The 21,156-nt window shown below is 42.1% G+C and overlaps 1 protein-coding gene across 1 annotated transcript in view; it reads right to left on the minus strand.

The window, feature by feature from the left end:
• Positions 1 to 4,990: 4,990 nt before the first annotated feature.
• Positions 4,991 to 21,156, minus strand: part of Lrp6 (LDL receptor related protein 6) — a 131,215-nt gene continuing 115,049 nt past the window's right edge. Inside the window, exons 18-23 of the mRNA XM_041632490.1 lie at positions 20,446 to 20,682; positions 18,616 to 18,726; positions 15,010 to 15,240; positions 13,786 to 13,922; positions 12,716 to 12,813; positions 4,991 to 9,552 (exon numbers count right to left, since the gene is read on the minus strand). Of these exons, the coding sequence (XP_041488424.1) occupies positions 9,258 to 9,552; positions 12,716 to 12,813; positions 13,786 to 13,922; positions 15,010 to 15,240; positions 18,616 to 18,726; positions 20,446 to 20,682 (1,109 nt within the window). The 3' untranslated portion in view covers positions 4,991 to 9,257. The remainder of the gene's footprint in view (positions 9,553 to 12,715; positions 12,814 to 13,785; positions 13,923 to 15,009; positions 15,241 to 18,615; positions 18,727 to 20,445; positions 20,683 to 21,156) is intronic.

Consider the following 21,156-nt stretch of genomic DNA (forward strand, 5'->3'; position numbering starts at 1 on the left):
ATGCTTGCAGACCGTACCCCAGCCTCTGCCACAGCTTGTAAATCAGTACGACTGGCGTGTGGCCCGAGGTACACGAAGTCATAACAAACTCTCCGAGTGATTCCAAAATCATAGGCAGCTTCTAGTCAGGATGATGGGACAGTAACTAGATCTCATCTCCTGCCTGAGTCTTCATTTTATTGCAGACTAAATGAAAGAAGGATTTCTAAGACGCAGCAGCGGGTAATGCTGACAGATGAGAGGCAACATGAGCCCACGACTGTATGGAAAGCAGTCTCTGGCTGGACTGAGACGGGAACGCCCAGAGCCCAGCAGTCTGTCTGAGCAGGAGCTCAGCAAGGGTGATGTGGCTTCAGTGGACAGCAAAGGTAGGGAGCGGAGTAGCACCCCAAGCTGCAGACAGTCCAGAGTCTACAGATGAGGACAGATCAATGTGTACACACAGGAAAATCTCCCAAGGCTTCACAGAGCCTTCGAACTACTGAAAGGAGCATTCTCCAGAGAATTCAAGGAGCCAGGAGGAATGCCAATTTTAGAAATAGGTCGAACACTCAGATTTCTGCTCCGTGAAATGCTTGCTGCACAATGCCCCATTGCCCGTGTGGTAGACAGGTGTGGTGGTACATACCAGTCATCCCAGGGCTGGAGAAGAAGGGCAGGGTTTAGGAACCAGCCGATGAGGCTGTGTCAGTAAGTTCCAGGTGCAGGAAGAGACCCTGCCAAAGTTATTGACTAAGGAAGATACTACTTCATTATCTGGTCTGCACACACATATGTACATGCACACAAAAGTACACAAGCACAGGAAGGTTACAAAGGCAAAGGAAGTTATTTAAATGTTGATAAAATTTGAATGTTTGGGCTGGAGAGACAGGTTACTGGGTAAAATCACTTGGCAATACAAGCATGAGGACCAGGGTTCAAATCCCTAGAACCCACATAAAATCCTGACATGTAGCATGAGCATCTGTAATCCCGGTTCTCCTACCGGGAGATAGAAGACAGTCAACGGTTTCCAGACATCTGCAGACCAGCTAGCCTGATGCAGGCAATGGAAAACAACCAAGAGATCCTATCTCACAACAATGTGGAGCATGAAGAACACCACCAAAGGTTGTCTGACCTCCACATGCACACTATGACACACGTGCATCTGAATTCACACACAAATGCATATGCATACACGAGTGCACACACACATCGTATACACATGCAAATTAAAATATTTTCAACACATCAAGAAATGTGAGGCAAGGCATAGTGGTGCACACCTTAAATCTCAGCACTCGGGAGGCAAAGGCAGGTAGATCTGAATTTAAACAAAACAGAAGGTATAAGCTGCGTGTGGTAGGGTGCTGAGGCAGGACCATACATTCAAGGGCATCTTTGACTACACAGTGATGTTCATGTACATACACATGTATGTGTGTGTGTTTGTACATACATAATACATACATACATATATATGTATGTTAATTATTATTAACCCCCTGAATCCAATTAGTGATACCCATGGGTATATGGCCAACCACAGAGGCATGAGCCATCCATCTATAGTGGGGTGAAGACTTGAACAGAGAACTTTAAAGTTTTTATTATATTAGGTGTTGGTATGAGTGCAGGTGAGTGTCCCAGCATGTATGTGGCGGTGACAGGACATTTCAGGAGTCAGTTCTCAACCCAGATTGTCACGCTTGGGCAGCAGGCCCTTATGCTGGCTCAACCATCTTGCTAGCCTCTGAAGAGACTTTTTTATTTTTTACAAATGTATGTGTGGTGTGTGTATTTGCATGTGTGGACGCACAGGCAAGTGCCTACATGTGTGTGGAGGCCTGAGGTGGGCATGGAGAGCCTTCTGTCTCATTCACAGGGACAGGGGCTCCCAGCTAAACCCATAGCTCAGTCAACTCTGATGTGAGCACTGGAATTACAGGGGAGTCACCAAGTCCACCCAGTGTTTATGTGGGTTCTGAGGACCCAAATTCTGGTCCTCAAGCTCGCGCAGTGTTGAGTTCTGCATGGCTTCAGTCAGGGACTGACCTAACTGGGGCAATGAGGGAATGAAGAAAGGACAGACACATGGACACAGACAGATATCCTGCAAGCCACATTTACATTACTATTGACAACTGTAGAAAAATTAGTTATTAAGCAGCAAGAAAAATAATTTCATGGTTGGGGGTAACTACAACACAAGGAACCATGTTAAAGGGTCACAGCATTAGGAAGGTTGAGAACCACCGGACTAAAGACTGGACATTATGCAACATACTTGTAGCCACACTCAGGAAGTGAAAGCAGGAAGATTTGAGTTCCAGAGCAGCCTGGATTATGTAGGAAGCTATAACCTGAATTACAAAGTGAAGCTCTGTCTCAGAAGCGAGGAGAGCTTAGGAAGAAGAGAGAGATGGTAGGCAGTCACAATGACATCTGCTTTAGAGATATGGCCAAAAATTTCCACTAAAGGGAAGAAACAAGTAGTTAAGAATAGACTCTACAGAGCAAGTTCCAGGACAGCCAGGGCTATGAAGAGAAACCCTGTCTTGAAAAAGCAAAACAAACAAGTCCCAGCACTTGGGCTGAGGCAGGCAGATTTCTGAGTTTGAGGCCAGCCTGGTCTACACAGTGAGCTCCAAGGCAGCCTAGGCTACACAGTGAGACCCTGTCTCAAAACAAACATACAAAAATCAAAGAAAAAGACCCCATTGAAACATGTGTGGCTAAAATTTTCATTTATTTAATGAGTATGTCAGGGGAGTTGGTTCTCTCCATGTTGGTCAAACTCAGGTCTTTAGACTTCACAGCAAGTGTGCCTTCACCTCCTGAGCCATAAAAATGGCTATTTATCTTTAATTTTTTAATCTATACACAAAAGAGGTGGAAAGTGAAAGGATAAGAAATCTTACAGGACTAACAAGGAAGCTATGATATTACTATCAGACAAGTAGACTTCAAGTCAAAAAATTCAGGGACAGAAAAGCTTTGCATGATGCTGAAGGGTGAAAAGTTATGAGAATTTAACTATTTTGTCATGTGTAGGCAGAAACTATCAGAAAAGATGAAACACGTAGAGCCAGAGGGAAGCTCAGAGACTGCTGCTTTTTTTCGGTAGCAGTAGATAGAAATCCCATCACGATACAGGAAACATGAGGGGTCCCACTGACTTTTAGAGCTAGGCCCACAGCACAGTACACACGCTCTTCAAGACCTCCCACTGCCATCAGTCTGGCCCATAAAACAAGTCTCAAAAAGTTTAAAAGGATTAAATCTGACCTTTATGGAACTGAATTTTAAAATAACAAAAACACTGGAAAATGCCCAGAATATCTAAAAATTAAGCATACTTTTGTATGATTCATGTTCAAAGAATAAAAAACAGCAAAACCAGAAAGTTATAAACTGAATGGAAACATTTATGGGAAGCAGACTAAGGCATCTTAGGAGCCAGGCATGCGGGTACAGGCTTGATGATGTACACTTTACCCAGCATCCAGGAGGCAGATGCAGGTGAACCTCTGCATTAAAAGTCAGCCTGGTCTACTAAGAACAACCACTCTCCCCAGTGTGAAGAAAACCTATAAAAATAAAAAAACACGGCTTAACAATGGTGATAGTTTGAGTGAGAATGACTCGCATAGGCTGATATTTGAATACCCGGTCCCCAGTTTGGAAAGGATTAGGGGCAGTCTTGGGAGACATGTGTCACTGGAAGCAGGCTATGAGACTTCAAAACTCTGAGCCATTCCCAGTGTCTTGTGCTTGTGGATCCAGCTGTAGGCTATCAGTTACGGCTCCAGCACCACGCCTACCTGTAGATGCCATGCTACCCACCATAATGACCATGGACTCACCCTCTGTAACTGGGGGCCCCCCAAAAAAGTCTTCTCGAAGTTACCTTGGTCTCAGTGTCTTAGCACAGCAATAGAAAAATAAGACAACCCATCATGATACAACAGCAGAACTAGGTCCCAGTCTCACCCTTCTCTACACTGACAACCTGTTGACTTTTTTAATTGAAATTTTACAGTGGAGAATTCCATCCTCCAAAAGACATTTCCTATCAAGTTTATTCATCAACTAGTCGATTTCTTTTGTATGTGGTAATGGGACAACTCGGCATAGCGCCTGGTACACAGTCAATGCTGGCCAGATTTTAATAAAATTATCCTTCATTTTAGCCTTTGTATGGGGAAGATCAATTTTCTGCTTTGATTAAATCTGAATTTGAAAGAGCAAATCTCAAGAAAACTTTCCAGAATGATTCCAATGTGTAGACTGCATAATGGTGTGAATGACAGAGAAAGCACTAGCTACAATTCATCCTGAGTTACACTGACAGAAACTACACAAGCTCCAAGGAAATGAATTCAAATTAAGAGGACTGTATAAACGTTACCAAAAGCCTATTTGGCAAAGGAGGACCAAGATACACAGGATTTTTCACCATTCTTGAGACCACATCAAGTTCAAGGGAAGCTGTGGCTCTTCCCTCCCTTTTACTGGAAAAACTGTGACCTATGTGGCTGGCCTTTTCTCCTTCCTCATCACGGACAAGTGGAGATGATAAGACTTCTCTCAAGATCAAGAGCATCTGACATGGCCTTACGTTAGAACGTGGCTTCCACTTAACCTGCCACTCTCCATTCACAGCAAAGTGAGACTCAGTGGGACCTGGTACGGGCATCCTCATTGGTTTAGCTCCACAAATCTCTCAGGCAACATCACACTAGGCTCCACACCAGGAAAAGCAACACCACTTTAGGGTGTTATTCATAATCAGTGAGAACACGGCAGTGCTGAAGAGCCTGGAGGTCTCCAGAGTCCTAGGCACACAGTTCAGCCCTGAATTAGCCAACAGTCTTCAGTTCTTCACACAAACTGCGTCAAAGCTGCACCTGCTGTTATTTGAAATACAGTAGTGTTCGTCACACAAAGCATAACCATTTTCATTATTTCTTGGAGTAAATAAATGATAGTTCCACTTTTTCAATGATTTTTCCATGGTTTTATTATAAAAATCAACATTTCATTTGTTACAATTCAGCTTATTGTAATAATCAAAAGGGAGTTTATACAAGGTACCTTTATACAATTTATAATTAAAGCACTTATTTTACAAAAGGGGGTGAGTAAGTGGACAAGGGCTGACCAAATGTTGGCCATTATAATATAAATACATCCTTGCAAAGCACCATCGTACCAAAGTCGATATACAAGAAACACCAGCTGATTTAAGACAATGACAAAGATTAAAGCTTAAGAAAAAGTTTAGACTCATAAGGGACAAACACCCAAAAGCAGCACCAGATCCTTCACTTGCAACGAGGCCAGTCCAGTTCGGCCTCTCGTATCCTCTTTCTCTAGCCTCCCCTCACCAGACTCTGATGGAATCACTCTCCTTGCCTAACTTCCTCTTAGTACTCTATTTAGGCACTGATATAGATACATATCCACATGGATCTATAGCTATACCACCCCTCAACTTTCCTATATGTAGTGGATAAACAAACAAAGCCCAAATGGACAGTTAAGCAGAAGCATGTTCTCTGTCTCTTTGGTGTTGACTTTGGACAAACGCTAAGTGATGATGGAGAATCCAATGATTAGTATTATGTTGGGCCCATACTCTGCTTCTGAGTGCAACCAATCTGTAATTCTAAAAATTCCCTAGGGATAAAATAAAGAATGGTCTATAAAGGCCTGTGAACCAACGGTAAAGCTCCCTTCCACTGAGGTGAGGACAAAGTCGGTAACTTGATTCTAAGTCACTGAGATAAACCAGCGCATCCGCCTCCCCTCTCCTCAGGTGTACGCTGAATTCAATGAGCCGTGCAGCCAGAGAAAGATCCTGAGAATAAGGATCCACAATGCGAACCACTTAAGTTACTAATATGTAATTTTGTATTTGAGGCCCAAAGTCCGTGACTTTAAAACCTGAGGATTTCAAAAGCCAAATCTTGACACTATTATAAAGCAGTGCCATCCCGATGTCCTAAAATCACACCTCTTCCCATGGCCTGCTTTAGGTCTGGGATGAGGAAACCCCAGGAAATTAAAAGGAATTCTGACATTTTAACTAATGCTTGATGACAAACGTGTTTAGGACTTAGTGCACACCCATAATTGTGCAGGCTTTCATTTGTGAACTCTTAAATATTGCCAATCAACCGATATTGACATTCCTTTCTACAATCCAATTCTAAGTAAGTTTGTTAATTTTCTGTAGTCACACGGGCTACACATGAGCACGGCACAGTCACTAAAAGCAGGGCATTTTCAGGGGTGAACAGAAGACGACTTTTGTTTCTGAAGCTTGCAGAGAAGCGGGTTTACTTGCAGAAAGCCATCCTGATCACACCGAATGAACTGATACGCAAGCACAGCTATGAACTGACAGTCACTCATGGGTCTTTACAGAGAGACAACAGACGCTTCCCCTAGACAACTGTCACCTAAGGTAAACGGCTAGTTTTACAACTTAGTGTGCACTGACGAAAGCATTGTAAAATTTTTTAAAAAAGAAAAATACCAGTAATATTCTACCCACCAACTCTAGTTTAAGCCTTTTCTGTGACTGTGCCCATTTACCTGACCTACATGAGAACTACTTAGGCCTTGGTTAGGAGACTAGGACCCCAGAGGAATTGTGTCTGAGTCCTAGTTATAGAAGATTGCAGTGCAGAAAAGCTTGCTGCAGTATACAAAATGTTCTATCAGTAAATAGGCATACTTTAAGATACAAGCTCAAAACAAATAGCCAAGAAACTATGGAATCTAATCAAATTGTATTCATGTTTCCTCTTAAATAATCTAGATATATTCTAATTTAAAACTTTCCCCTTTCCCCAATTTGTGTTCTCATAAGTTTATTTTTCCTTATTTTTTATGTTCAATAATTACGACATAGTTTACTTAAACTTAACTGTCCATGTAACTTGAGTATCCTTATCTTTCTCAAATTGAACAACCATCTCACTAAAAAATACTCTCAGAAGTACTCACTACAACTCAGCTGCCCCAGAAAGAGGATACTGAGATTAACCTGAACTGCCTTCAAATCATTTCAACAAATTGGCACACAAATTTGTATTTTGAAAGAAGAGGCCATTGCCATCGCAGCACAAGCACTTGGACCGAGATGAAACAAGGCAGCATCCTTCTTAGCTCACTATAGTGCAAGTCTCTACATGGGAAGCCCACCAGATAAAGATGCACATTAAAATGTAAACATAGAATTCTCAAATTCTAACTGACACCCAGTCTTGGATGATCTTCCCATCTTCACTCAAGCGTCAAGTGCCCCGCGCGTCACAGAAGGTGAGTTCAAGACCCATTCTGTCTTAGACGCCGAGCACTTCGTTTCAGTAACAGGAAGAATTAATGCTTATCTGACTGAAATTCAAGACATGCATGGACTGCCATTTACTTATACACAAGATAAGTGCCCCTGATTCTGACTAAGCTGTCCCCAATATAAGCATTATCTTGAAAGATTTGGTTTTCTCTTTAAAAACGTACCTGTGTTTTTTAAAAGTTAATTAAACTCTGCCAAAACTCTGGAATCATTTCTTTCTATTGTTTTCACTTAGGCTCTAAAATCCAGAAGCCTCATATCAATATATAATTTAAAAATATATTCAATAAGTAATCAACAACTGCTTAGGTAAAAGCACACTAGGTTAAAAACAGCTCAACTGTAGCAGAGGAGTGCTAGACAACAAAAAAAGCAGGACACTAATGTCTGGACAGCGGGAGAGCAGTGGGCTAAGGTCATCCCACAGGTCAGCCCTGACAGCGACAGAGGTAGCAGCTCAGGACCACCATGACGGCAGGTCAGGCATGTTTCAGAAGAGACTTCCATTAGTCTCCACCACTCAAGTTCCTGCAGCTGAGAAGTTCACAGTGAGTCTTCTCATTTAACCCACACTGTTACATTTGTGAAATTATCTTAGTCCAGATAGGGACAAGAGAGAACACAGAAACACAGGTGACTGTAAGAAGAGACTGCGGACCGTGTGAAAACATTCACAGTGCCTGCCAAGAAGGTGCCTCCCACCACACTAACAGAGATATGCGGGAGACGTCGCTCAGGAAAGCTGGTCCACAGAAAGTGAAAACACCACACAGTTAATATAGGGAAACCTAACAACACAAACAAAACAAAACAAAAAACCCTTCTTTTTAAATAGACTGTTTCTAACCAGAGCACATTTAAATGTTTTACTCAAAAAACATACATTAAATGATTTCACACTGTGATATTGTATGCTGCAAGGATACAAAACTAATTTACAAGAATATAACATATTCGTGATTTTTTAAGCTTTGTCTATATGTGTTGTAAAAAGACACTTTAATGAACATTAAAACAATCATGGAAGACCAATAATATGGCTAACTTTTGATTATGCAAAAACAGCCTACAACTTAAAAGCTCAGTCAAATGGTGATAGTAGATATACTGGAATCAATCCCTTGTTGAGTAAATTCCATTTAGTCAATTCCTCAGATTAAAAAGCTTGACTAAATCATGGCTCTTGGCAGAATGGCCTACAAGCTGCTGGGGAGGCAGCAAGGTGAAAGCAGCTAGTGTTACCAAGAACTGGGTCAGCGGCAGGGCTCTCACCAGCTCCACAGCATCCTGCAGCAGACACCTCATCTCCTACAACAGCAACACTCAAATGGATTGTACAAGCATCTATTTTCCTTAAGGAAACTGTTAGATTCCTAGAGAAAACAAAGCCCTTTGTCCAAAATTAGTACTATAATTTCCTTCCTTCATGGTTTCTTAACTTGTTGACCCTCAAAAATGTTAGTCTGAAGGCGATTTTGGCTGCTTCCAAGTTTGCCACTCTGAGATGGAATTACTTTCTCCTCCTCCTTTAGTTTTTGGTATCATTGAAACCCAGACACTCCCAGTCAGTGATGCCTCTGCTATCCCTGTTTCCTTTGTGCTCAGTCATTTCACTGGGTTTAAGGCATGCTTTGTGTATTTAGTTTGCAAAAATAAAACTTTTAGTACAAATTTATATTTTATACAAACTTTTATGGCACAAGCAGCAAATCTGCTCTTTTAAGAAAATATATAAATATCCTTTTCTTCTGTACAAATATCTCCAGTACCCCACCCACTTTATAATGTTAACTGTACAGGGTCTGCCTCACTCTGCTTTATAGCTCCCTCCCCCCCTCCAGATCTCAACCAGATGTGTATGTACATTTCCCGGCGGAGGCAGTCAGAGGAGGAGGGCCCCTCCTCAGGAGGAGTCTGTGCAGGGGGAGGGTGGCGGTGGGTAGAGGTGATGCGAGTAGCTCCTCTCGGTATACGGAGAAGGAGGGCAGCTCTCATAGTTCTCTTCTGCTGACAAGTATTGGCTGCGGGGTGTGGGTGGTGGGGGCACAGGCTCTGAGTCATAGTTCAAGTCACTGGTGTAGCCCTTGGCTGTTGCCACTGAGGTCATTCTCCGGCTAGGAGCATAGTCACTGTCACAGACGTCAGTGCTGCAGGGTGTAGTGGGCGGTGCAAAGTGCCGGTAGCTGTAAGGCCTGTAGCTAGTATGTGAAGAAAATAGAAGCACAGTTAGTTTTATGGAAGAATATTCTGTATCAGAAGTCAAAAAGATATAAATCCAGTTTGAAAGCTATGAGCTGTTGCAGTTAAAATCTGTATGGATGGGTAGTCCTTGCCTGGCATGTGCAGGGAGGCCATGGGTTCAATCCCTAGGACCACCACAACCAGAAAGCCACTGCTTTTAATCGGCACACATGAAGAAGCAATGGCACACTGACGAAAACATGGATAGAGCTGGAGAGCAGAGAACTCAATCAAGCCCCAAATGTGCTCTTCTCCCTTGAGGCAGACTAAAATGCACGTGCTGTACACAAGGCCCTGGGTTTGACCCCCAGTATCATATTCAAAAATAGAATAAAAACAAACCAACTCAAGAGTTTTACTATTGACACACTCAGGTGCTGGGGACTGAACCCAGGGCCTTGCTCACACAGAACAAGCAGTTTACTGTTCAACTCCAGCCTTGGCCGACCTGTTACACGCCTCACACTCACAGATCTCAGCAGTCCCAGAAGCTTCAGAGCATGTGGAAATGGGTCTTCTATAGTCTACTCTCACGCTACACTCTTTGGTCATTTCATAATTTGCCTGTCAGGTAAGTTAATGATGTCTGAAGACCTTGTTTCTTTTAAAATTAAACTACTGCACAATCCAGGCTGAACTCCAGCCACATCCACCCTGGTACGATTGCCATGTGGAGTTGTGGTATCTGACTTCTGTGTGGTCAGGTATACAGCCCTACATGCAGTTTCAATGGAGTATCAAACTTTAAACGCCCAGAGGGCCAGTCAACTGTCTACTTGTTTATATACCCTTTAAAATAATCTCTAGTTAGTAAGTCTGTAACCTGGGTATCTAAGAAAAGCGACCAGAAGAGAAGCACACTCATGGAGGTGAGAGCTGACCTAAACACTGGCTTGTCTGTGGATGACTTCCTACAATTTATTCTACGTATGGCCATGCTCCTCTTATTTCATACTTATCCTAAAGATCCATGCATTAACTGTCTCTAAAATAAAGTGACTGCAAAAAATGGGGCAAAACAACTGACAGGCACCCATGCCTTCTGCTGCCACTCAGCCTTGCCCATAGGCCCCACTGAGAGGTTCCTGGGACTTTTACCATCAGGGCTAACAGGACATCATCACAGCACTTCTGCTTTTCTGTTTCATCTTTCTGTCCAAACAGAAGCCAAAGCCTGGGAGAGTTTCTGGATTAAAAGTGAAAAGGCTAAATAAAAACTTCTAGTCTTATAAAAAAAAGGAAGAAGGAAAAAAAGAAAGTTGATCAACAAAATTCTGTTAAATCTCAGCTTAAGCAAAATCACGGCAATTGATAAAGAAGTCTGACAGATTTTAGCCTACTTTAGACATGTGAAATGATTTAAAGCGGTCATATACTTTGCCTAATGTTCTTCAAGCTGAATTAAGTAAGTTTTTTAAATGACATTTTAGTTTCTGGTTTTGTTTTTCAATTTTCAGGCCTGTTTTTGTTTTGGCATTTTAGAACAAAACTGTGGTATAAAAAGAAATCTTAGAATAATTCATAGAAACAATCATGTTGGAGGCAACCCTGTCTCAGTCTTAAGCGATTTTTGCAGGCAGTTTCCATTCTATTTCCATCACTGCAAAGTCCTCCCAGGCCAAACCAACCGAAAGGAAACACCATCCAAATGGTAAGGGCACTGAGGACCACAGACAGGGCCGTTTCAGACAGAACACAGATGAACAGCGATGCGCACATGACAGTAACAGACCTCAATACACTCGCAGTTAGCAGAGGTCACTTCCTGCTGCTACTTACAAACACGCTTCATTCACTTTAGTGAGACTTGTAGTAAGAAGGGTCGCTTGTTGGTTTCTGGCTGCCCAGCTAGCTTAGACCCAAAATAATCACACAGAAACTATATTATTTAAAACACTGTTTGGCCCATTAGCTCTAGCTTTTTATTGGCTAACTCTTAGATCTTAATTTAACCCTGTAACATGATCAGGGCCTGCTTGTTGGGGTTTCTGTCTTGCCCGGTACCCCATAGCCAGCAAGCCCCAAAGAAAATCACACAGAGATCTCCATAAGTTATAAAACTGATTGGCCCATTAGCTCAGGCGATCATAACTCTAAATTTTCTTTAGGTCCCCATAAGATTTTCAGCACCCCCAACCAGCTTGAAGCAGCCTGGAATACTACGCCCACATTCCCAAAAAATGAACTATGGAGAATTGTGCAGGAGAATTGTCTGTATTCTGTCAATCATGTTTTAAATAAACACTGATTGGCCAGGCAGGAAGTATAGGCGGGAAAACCAGACAGGAAGTAGAAATGATGCAATGAGAACAGGAGTATTCTGGGAAGCAGGATATGACCTGCCAGCTGAAAAAGGTACCGAGCCATATGGCAAAAATAGATCAGAATAATGGGTTAATATAAGCTACAAGAGCTAATAAGTATCCTGGCCTAATGGGCCAATCAACTTTATAACTTACAGGGATCTCTGTGTGATTTTCTTTGGAGCTAAACAGCTGTGGGAATCTGGCAGGACAGAAACCCCCAACAAACGAGCTGGACCTCATGTTTCACAAACCATCTCCATTAATCTGTATATTGCCACGTGGCTGTGGCTTACTGGATAAAGTTTTGGCATGTCTGACTCTGGTGACTCCATGGCTTCTGACTCCGCCTTCTTCCTCCCAGCATTTAGTTTAGTTTTATCTGCCTACCTAAGTTCTGCCTTGCTATAGGTCCAAAGCAGTTTCTTTATTCATTAACCAATAAAAGCAACACATGACAGAAGGACCTCCTACACCAGACTTGTTTATTTCATGTAACTACATGGAAAATCTTTTATTCTAGGTTATAGTAGGCCAACCTGCTTCTGATTTCTTTCAATTATCTGTGCTCCACACTCCTGCTACCTGTGAGCTCTCACAACTCTGGCCTATCTTGCCCAGTCCCTAACTGCATTACTCTAAAGGCCAGCTGTGTAACTCTCTTTTAAATATAAAATAAAAAAGAAAGGATTTGGGGGTGGATAATGTCAAGTCTTGCCAAGACAAGAATCTTTAGATTTTCTTTGGTGATCATGGTCTGTTCATTTGAGGGTTAGTACGTTCACAAATGGAATATGGAAAAGAAGGCATGCCTTACCTGTAGGACCTATGTGTGGAGGGACTGTTGGAAGAATAACCAAATTCCATGGTATAATGAGATCGCTCTGTAGCAGGCGATGGTGGTGGGTTCAAAATCTAAAAGGGAAACAATTAAAATATTAAGCTAACAATAACTTTACATAGATATAGATGTAAAAAATCTTTATCTTCTATCTTTTCATCTTTCTGTCTTTTCTATCTTCTATCTTTTCATTTTTCCATTATACTATCAGCATATTATTCTTTTTAAAACAACTACCTAAATAGCACTTCAAGACTGTGGCTCCCCTTTCCTAGGCCACAAGTTCTTTATCCCAAACAAATGGTAAGAAAAACAAAAACCAACAAAACCTGTCACCCCTATCATTGGCTTGTTTGGAACTGACAGACTCTAATTCTTTTAAACACAACTTTTCCATGTCTGTAGAAAAATTATTAATTTAAGTTATAATGTGCTTTCTCTTAAATTTTATTTTTATACATGTAGATACAAGAGCATATATGCATGCATGCAAATTGAAGGCCAAAGGGAACCATAAATGTCCTTCTCAGGAACGCTGTCCACCTCCTTTAAGGCAGGCTCTCATTAACCTGGCGGGTACTAACCCATCTAGGTGGGCTGGCCAGTGCACTCCAGGGATCCTCCTGTCCCCACCTCTGCAATTCTGGGATTATGAGCCAGGCCCAGCTTTTTATCTTAGTGCTGGGGATGTTGGGGATGCGAGACAAGCATTTTACAGACTGAACTACCTCCCCACCTACATATTTCTTTTAGTGGGTTACAAATGAAAAGTCCAAAGTCTGTTTGGTACCTTAGTGATTTAATTTTTATTTGCATAGTGACATTGTTATAATGTTTTCAACTATGCTTATTATTACAGAGTAAACTTAAAAGATTTAAGCACAGGGCAGTGGTGCTAAATTCTCACTGACTCCTATGTACTTAAACCCTACATTAACAACTATTTTCACACTACCATCACTGAGTACCCACATTTAAATGAATTAATTTAACATGCTATATATTTTAACAGTTAAAAACAAACAAAGCAAAAGCAGACTACTTACTGCAGGGAAGTAAGTGCCTTTGGTGCTGGAAGAACTACTTGACGATGCTCCTGTGACGTGTGCTCGATCATAGGGAGGCCCACTGCTCCCCCCCATGATACTGAGGGAACTGATCACTGATTTTCCTCGAGACATTCCTGAAGGAGATGAAAATGAAAGCTGAGTAACATCTACAAAGATCTATGAAATAACTAATCAACATGGAAGTTACAAGCAGCCCAACTAAAATGATTTATGCCCTCTTTTCCTAATAATATCTGTAATATGAGAAGAGAAACGAATGTTGAAGTGAAAGCCCCATTCAGAGCTGGCTTCAAATAAGGCCAAGCCGCTCCCACCCAGGCCTACCAGAGGAAACAGGGCCCTGCAGAGTGAGAGTTTGTCCCAGAAGACTTAAGGAAAGGACTGAGGATAAAGACTGTGGACCAGGGTAGATTAAACCAACAGATGAGCTCCAGAGAAAGCAAAGCCTTCTAAAGACAGGAGCTGATGCACAAAGACACTCTAGACTACTAATGCTAAGAGAAGGTTCTACTTGTCCAAGTAAGTTTCCATTTCCACTTACTGGAAATAGGGACGGCAACAGGGGAGTATCACCATTCACCAGCTGAAATATTGCAGCTGTTTACTTGAGAGTCACAACCACAGTAAATTCCTACTTTCAGAGGTCAGACATCTCCTCCATATTCATTAAAAGGCAAGATTCTTTTCATCAAAGGTACCACAAAACACTGGGAAAAGATTTACTGCCCAACAGACTCAGTGTTTTAACCAACCTCACTCCACTGTCACCATATTAGATCAGGAGAAGGCGGAGGGAGTATGTTCCTTCCTTGTCAACCAGCTATTTCCAAAATCCTTGTTTGTGGAAAGCAAACTGATCTGTCTTTGGGCTCCTTTACTCCTAGAGTCAATAGCCTCAGGTCCCCAGTGGGGAAATTAAATTGTAGGTGTTCACCAAAGCACTGGCTGACTTGCTTTCAATATAGTGTAGCCCCACAACGCAGTCAGAGGCCTGAAGCTGGCAAAGTTATACCTAAGTCTTTCTGTATAGAGAGACAGTGTAGAAATTAAAAAAAAAAGTTCACTCTCACAAGTTCTTAAACCCAAAGTAATCTAGTTTTTAATCCTAGGCACGTCTTTATTCCACAATGGAAATTCAGTAATTTTTTTTAGATCTTAAACTGGACAAAACCAAATTTTCACAAACTAGTCTTCACTTACCTGGAAGAGATCCCGACAGAGAGCTCGGGTGAGGGACGTAACCAAGGGGCACGGAAGCTGGGCCGTGGACCACATAGTCATTAGTCATCGTCTCCCCATCTCCCTTCATACGAGGACACAGCATCCTTTGGCAGATAAAGTATATGGTTCCAGATACAAATATGGTGACAATTACTCCAATAACTGACCCGACTGTGTTGGTGGCCTGTGGTGCTGGCTCTTCAGTTGGATCTAAAATGGAAAATACTAGTTATCTAATGGAAAAACAACTATACATTCAAAATAGCAACAAAAGAATGCAAAAATAAAAATGTTGATAAATCAAACTATATATAGTTTACATAAATATATATATCACCACACATAAAAATATGAATTAAATGGCATCATTTAATTTAAATAAATTTAAAGAAGCTGCTATTAAATGACGGCAACAGACCAAGAAGTATCACTGAAGAGACAGGCCTCGAGAAGTCACCAAAATGTTCTCTGTGGAATAGTGGAGAAGCCAAAAGCAGCTGGAACTAGTGCCACTTAGGTCTAGTGAAGCCGTCTGTGAACTGCAGACAAGTCAAGCACTTAGATCCAACCTCCACTGTCCTCAGAGCCCCGGCTGCCTGAGAGCATACACACAGGTCTCTACTTGACTACAAGAGGACTCAGCAAGGCCAGGGAACTGGAGAAGGATCCTGCCCAGCACACCTACCTTCCTGGATTCCTGGCTACTTGAGTCTTTAAGAAGCAGAAGGCATGAAAAGAAAGAGCAAGAAGTGCCCACTTTATTATTCAGAAGGGAGAATTCTTCCATTCTGACTAGTTCACCCATAGATAATTTCATAATGAAGACCCTTTAAAACACTTTCTGCTTTCTGTTAAATCTCCCATCCATGTAGCTAAACTCATCAATGACAGCACTAAGTTGCCTGCACTAAGTTGCCTGTTGTGGCCATCAGCCCCAAACTCAGCCTGTGGGATCTAAAGCGCATGCTCTCTTCAGTCCTTGCCAGCTACCATCACTTCTGTTTTCTCTTCTATGCCTTGATATTCCTCCCCAGTGCCAAACTTCAGGAAAGAATAACCCTTTCTTGACATTCCTACCCCACACTGCTGGTCTCTGGGACACACTGCCAATGGCAGGCTTCCTCCCTCACCACTGCAGGGAAATGGCCCACAAAGGCCAAGAGCTCTCCGATTTGTCATATTCAAGAGACTCTTCATCTCACAGACCTCTCTGCATGGTCAACAGATTGGGCTTGTGCTTTCTTTTAAACAGTTTCTGCTCACTATGGAAGATACCACTCTCCTAGTTTTACTATTGGTTTATTTTTTTGATACAGGGTATCACCTAGTCCAGGTTGGCTTCAATCCCGCTATGTAGCTGAAGTCTTGACCCTCCCCTGACTCCCTAGTGCTGGGATCATGAGTGTTATGGCCATGCTCCGCCCTGCTTACTAGCTCTGTTTATTCCTGCTGTTATTTGTGCATGCCTCCCTGATTTATTACTACTTACTTGCTTCCTCCTCTACTCTCAGGAGATTTCATCCATTATTATAGCTTTAATTATCATCAATAATCTAAAGAGTGCCAAATATCTTCCTGAGCCATAGACCTACTCAACCAATTTCCTAACAGTATTAATGGGACAGCCCATCATTACCTTTAATGTAAGATATCCCAAACTGAGCTCACCATTATCACCACCTCTCCCAGATCCAGAGGTAAAACAGATAATAACTGGGGTAGACCAATTAAGAACAATAAAAACTGGCATGGCCTTGGCAAGCTGTAAAGTGTATGCCTGTGAAAGCCATTTAAGTTTAAAACAGAGACAGCAACCAGCACTGCATTAACCAAGCATTTCTCCTACACCACAAATGTTATGGTACTTCAGTGTTTAGTTCCTGCTGCAAATCCTGGTTAATGACCCCAGTTACACTGTGAGGTACCTGTGGGTCAACTCAAAATTGCCAACTGTATCTAAGTGGTAGCCAACCCTTCTGTCTCTGCAATAATGGAAACCCAGCCTTCCTTTCCCAGCCTTTCTGCTTCTCCTGATCTAGATCATCTTCAGTCAGAACCACAAAAGCCTCCTGAGCATTTTCAAGTATAGATTGCAACTTTTAGAAGATGGGAGACACAATTTAGTGGGTTATAACCAGCATTTAAAATAAAGGAAACAGAAAAATCAAGATGTAGTGTACTTCATGTGCATAAAAGCCATCGCAGGACACCTGTTTCTCTACATATGCATCTCACCTTTATACTTCTTTTGATGTGGTCCAAAAAACTTTGAAAACAAACAGCCTAATAGATGTCCCTGCCCACAATCCTATTACCTCTAACACGTTTTATAGCTTTGGCTTTCATGTTCCCACCCTAGCCTGTTCTTAGTAATATCAGTGATTCTGAACTGTGAGTGGAGTATCTGGTGACACACCCAAGACACAGCTAACACAGCAATCCTATTTACTCATAGCAGTTCCAGAAAGTTGATTGGTTTTACACCTTCCTGGCGCTAAACAGAATGAAGCTTCTCTACTTATCTGCAGAAACCACACTTTCATTCATCAACATTGATCTCAAATATCGTTTTTCTAAGAAGCTTCCTTCATGTACTCCATTTTCATTCCTAAAACGTTGGTTGCCTCCTCCTCTGTGCTAGTGCTTATGTGGTTGCTACAGCTCGGCATTAGTGGGGGGGAGGGGGCTAGCTCAAGGGAAGAAGAGAGGCAGGCAAGCAGTCACGGAGGCGATGAGGGAGAAAGGAAGGCAAGAAAGGAGGAAGAAGAAAGCATTTAAATTCTAGAGCCTGAGAAACTGGTAGAAACACTTCAAGAAAACAGTTAAACACAACTAATGTTCAGACTGAAGTTCGGGTTAGCAATTAATTTCCATGTATCTAAATTATCTGAGAATTTTGTGACTTTAGTTGTGGCAGAGCAATGTTTTTTGTTTTTTCCTGGTATTTTACTATCTCTCTGCATAAAGAAACTACTGTCCTTAAACAATTATTAAAAGCAAAACAGAAAATATCTCTGGCACAAATAACTAGTATAAGTGTTCCACATATGGAAATCTGGATTTTAAGTAAAATACAAAAGGGGGGGGGGGGTAATGTAGTGGTATTTTGTTTGTGTTTTAACAAATAAAGTTTGCCTGAAGATTGAATTGCCTGAAGATCTAGAGGCCAGGCAGTGGTGGCACACCTTTGATCTCAGGACTCAGCAGACAGATCTGCTAGTTCAAGGCCACCCTAGGCTACGAACTGATCCAGTCAAAAGCACTTGGGATTATACGCCTTTAATTCCAGCATTAGCGAGGTGGAGACAGGAGTGACCGAGGGTGAAGGGAGGAATGTAATGTGGGAGGAGACAGGAGCTCCGGGCAGTCTGGAGATGCATTCTGAGGGCTCGTAGAGACAGAACTGCTCTTGCAGTCTAAGACTGATGGAGGTCAAAGGTCTCTCTAGCTGCTGCACTGCTTCTCTCTTCTCTTTCACCCCAATAGCTGACTCCAAGGTTTTATTAAGATCAGTTAGAATTTGTGCTACAAGGTATTTTTCAAATTCTCCCTTGAGAACAATTTATAAGCTTCCTTCCTACTTACAACAGTCCAGTTCATCAGATTTGTCACTGCAGTCCACGTTGTGGTCACATTTCTTGTGCTTTCCGACACACTGGCCATTGGCACAGCGAAACTGATCAATTAAACAAAGCACTAGAAAAAAAGCAGAGTTTTATTTTTAGCACAGTGTAAAGAAAAATTCTATCAAGATTCAAATGCTTCTAAATACACTCTAAAAACCTATCAGGCTTAGACACAGAATGTGTTCGGGAGCTCTCCATGTACCCTGAGTCAGTTCTTAAGAAAACCTGTTGCTATAAATGAGCAAGCCTGGGGCTGGAGAGATGGATCCATGGTTAAAGAGCACTGGCAGCTATGGAGGCTCATAACCATCTATTATTCTAACTCCAAGGGATCTGACACCCTCTTCTGGCCTCCTCAAGTACTAGGGTCACAGGTACACAGACAAACATGAAGGCAAAATACCCACACATTTTTTTTTTTTTTTTGGATTTTTCGAGACAGGGTTTCTCCGTAGCTTTTTGGTTCCTGTCCTGGAACTAGCTCTTGTAGACCAGGCTGGCCTCGAAATCACAGAGATCCGCCTGCCTCTGCCTCCCTGTGCTGGGATTAAAGGTGTGCGCCACCACCACCCAGCTACCCACACATTTTTAAAAGAACAAAAACCCTTGACACCTCCTCTCACTCTGGCTTCTTATTGAGACATGGGTATAATCTCCCAAGAGCTCCCACTACTGTGCTGCCACCTGCCACGAGATTTTCACCAGAGCCCAATCAAAGCCATCACATGCCTTGGTAGCAGGCTTTCTCTGACCACCAGCCCCCAAATCATGACACAGAGACTTATTACCAACAATAGATGCTTAGTCTTAGTTTAGGCTTGCTTCTGGCTAGCAATTTTAAACTTTTACCTGTTCCCCTTCATCTATGTTTTGCCTCAGAACCTTTTATCTTCCTATTCCATGTCTGGCTGGTGGCTAACTAGCTGTCTGGCCCCAGGAGACTCTCTCTCTCTCTCTCCCTCATGAGACTAGATTCCTCTTCCTACTTATTCTCTGTGCCCACCAGCCCCGCCTACCCCTCTACTGCCTAGCTATTGGTCGTTCAGTTTTATATCAGATCAATTAGGTACCTTAGGCAACACATCTTTACATCATTAAACAAATGCAGCACAAACAAACCTTTACATAATTAAAGTAATATCCTGCAACATAAACAAATGTAACTTAACTTTACATAATTAAAGTAATATTCTATAACATGCCCTTGACACTGGAGAACTATGATCTAAATAGACCTCTTTTCTTTATAAACTGCCCACTGTGGTGGTTTGAATGAGCAGTACCCCATCACAGGTTCACATATTTAAACACTTGGTCCTTAGTTGGTGGAGCTGTTTTGGGAGATTATGGGAGCTGCAGCTTTCCTGGAGGAAGTACATCACTGGGGATGGACTTTCTGAGTTTACACTCTCACCCACTTCCAGTTCGCTCCCTCTGCTTGGTTTCTGAAGTAGACAAAGTGATCTCCCAGCTTCCCTGCCTTCATGGACTCTCCCTCTGGAAGCTTAAGCCAAAATAAACTCTTTATTCTTTAAAGATGCCCTTGGTCATAATGTTTTATCACAGCCACAAGAAGTAAAGAAAGATATTCCCACCCGGGCATTTCAATAAAGTAGCAAAATGAGTACATTAATTTGCAGGACCTTATACATATCAAATGGTTCAAATAATTAGCAACATGTATAATGTTCATGCCATAAATATAAAACCAAATCTGCTGAGAAGAAACAAATTTCAAATAACTTGATGCAAAGAAAGTATAAAGCAAGCATCAAGGAATTCTTGATACCTTCACAATTCTTCTCGTCTGACTTATCCTGGCAGTTGGCATCACCATTGCATCGAAGGGCACCATCAATACACTGACCACTGGCACACTGGAACTGAGACTCTGAGCACACGGGACAATTGAGTTCATCACTGTGGTCTTCACATTCAGTAAAGCCATCACACCGCCAAGCCACAGGGATACAGTCAATGTCCCCAGTGAAACAAGTGAACTGCTGAGGAGAACATGTTGGAGGTTCTTCAAACGAACAAGGGGAGAGAATGACAAGAACAGTGGTCACGCATAGGTACAAATATGTATAGCCAAGTGGAGCTCATTAAAAATAAACAGAGCATTTTACAATGAAGAGGATTTGTAGTCCACTCATCTAATCAGTCATTCAGAGGCAGTAAGCTATAAAAACACGGACATATTTTCTTGTAATTACAGTCCGAACAGGAATGAAATACCTGCAACTCACTGACCTCACACACCACCAGGAGTGATCATTATGACTACCAACTTCCAAGCATTTTAAAGTTAGCCTAGAATGAACATTTTTTCCAAGCTCTAGGCCTGCTCACAACCCCCTGAAGATCTCTATTACTTCTTTTTACTGGGTCCACTGAGTGGGTGTCAGAACACGGCCCCAGAGTGGAGTCCTGTGAGTGGAACTCTAACCACTGGTGAGAAAACGTCCAGAAAACAAGACAAGAGTCTTGTGAGCTGTCT

Source organism: Microtus oregoni, unplaced genomic scaffold, assembly GCF_018167655.1.
Source record: "Microtus oregoni isolate MIOR12 unplaced genomic scaffold, Mior012 000002F_ref0000024, whole genome shotgun sequence".
NCBI classification, from domain to species: Eukaryota; Metazoa; Chordata; class Mammalia; order Rodentia; family Cricetidae; genus Microtus; species Microtus oregoni.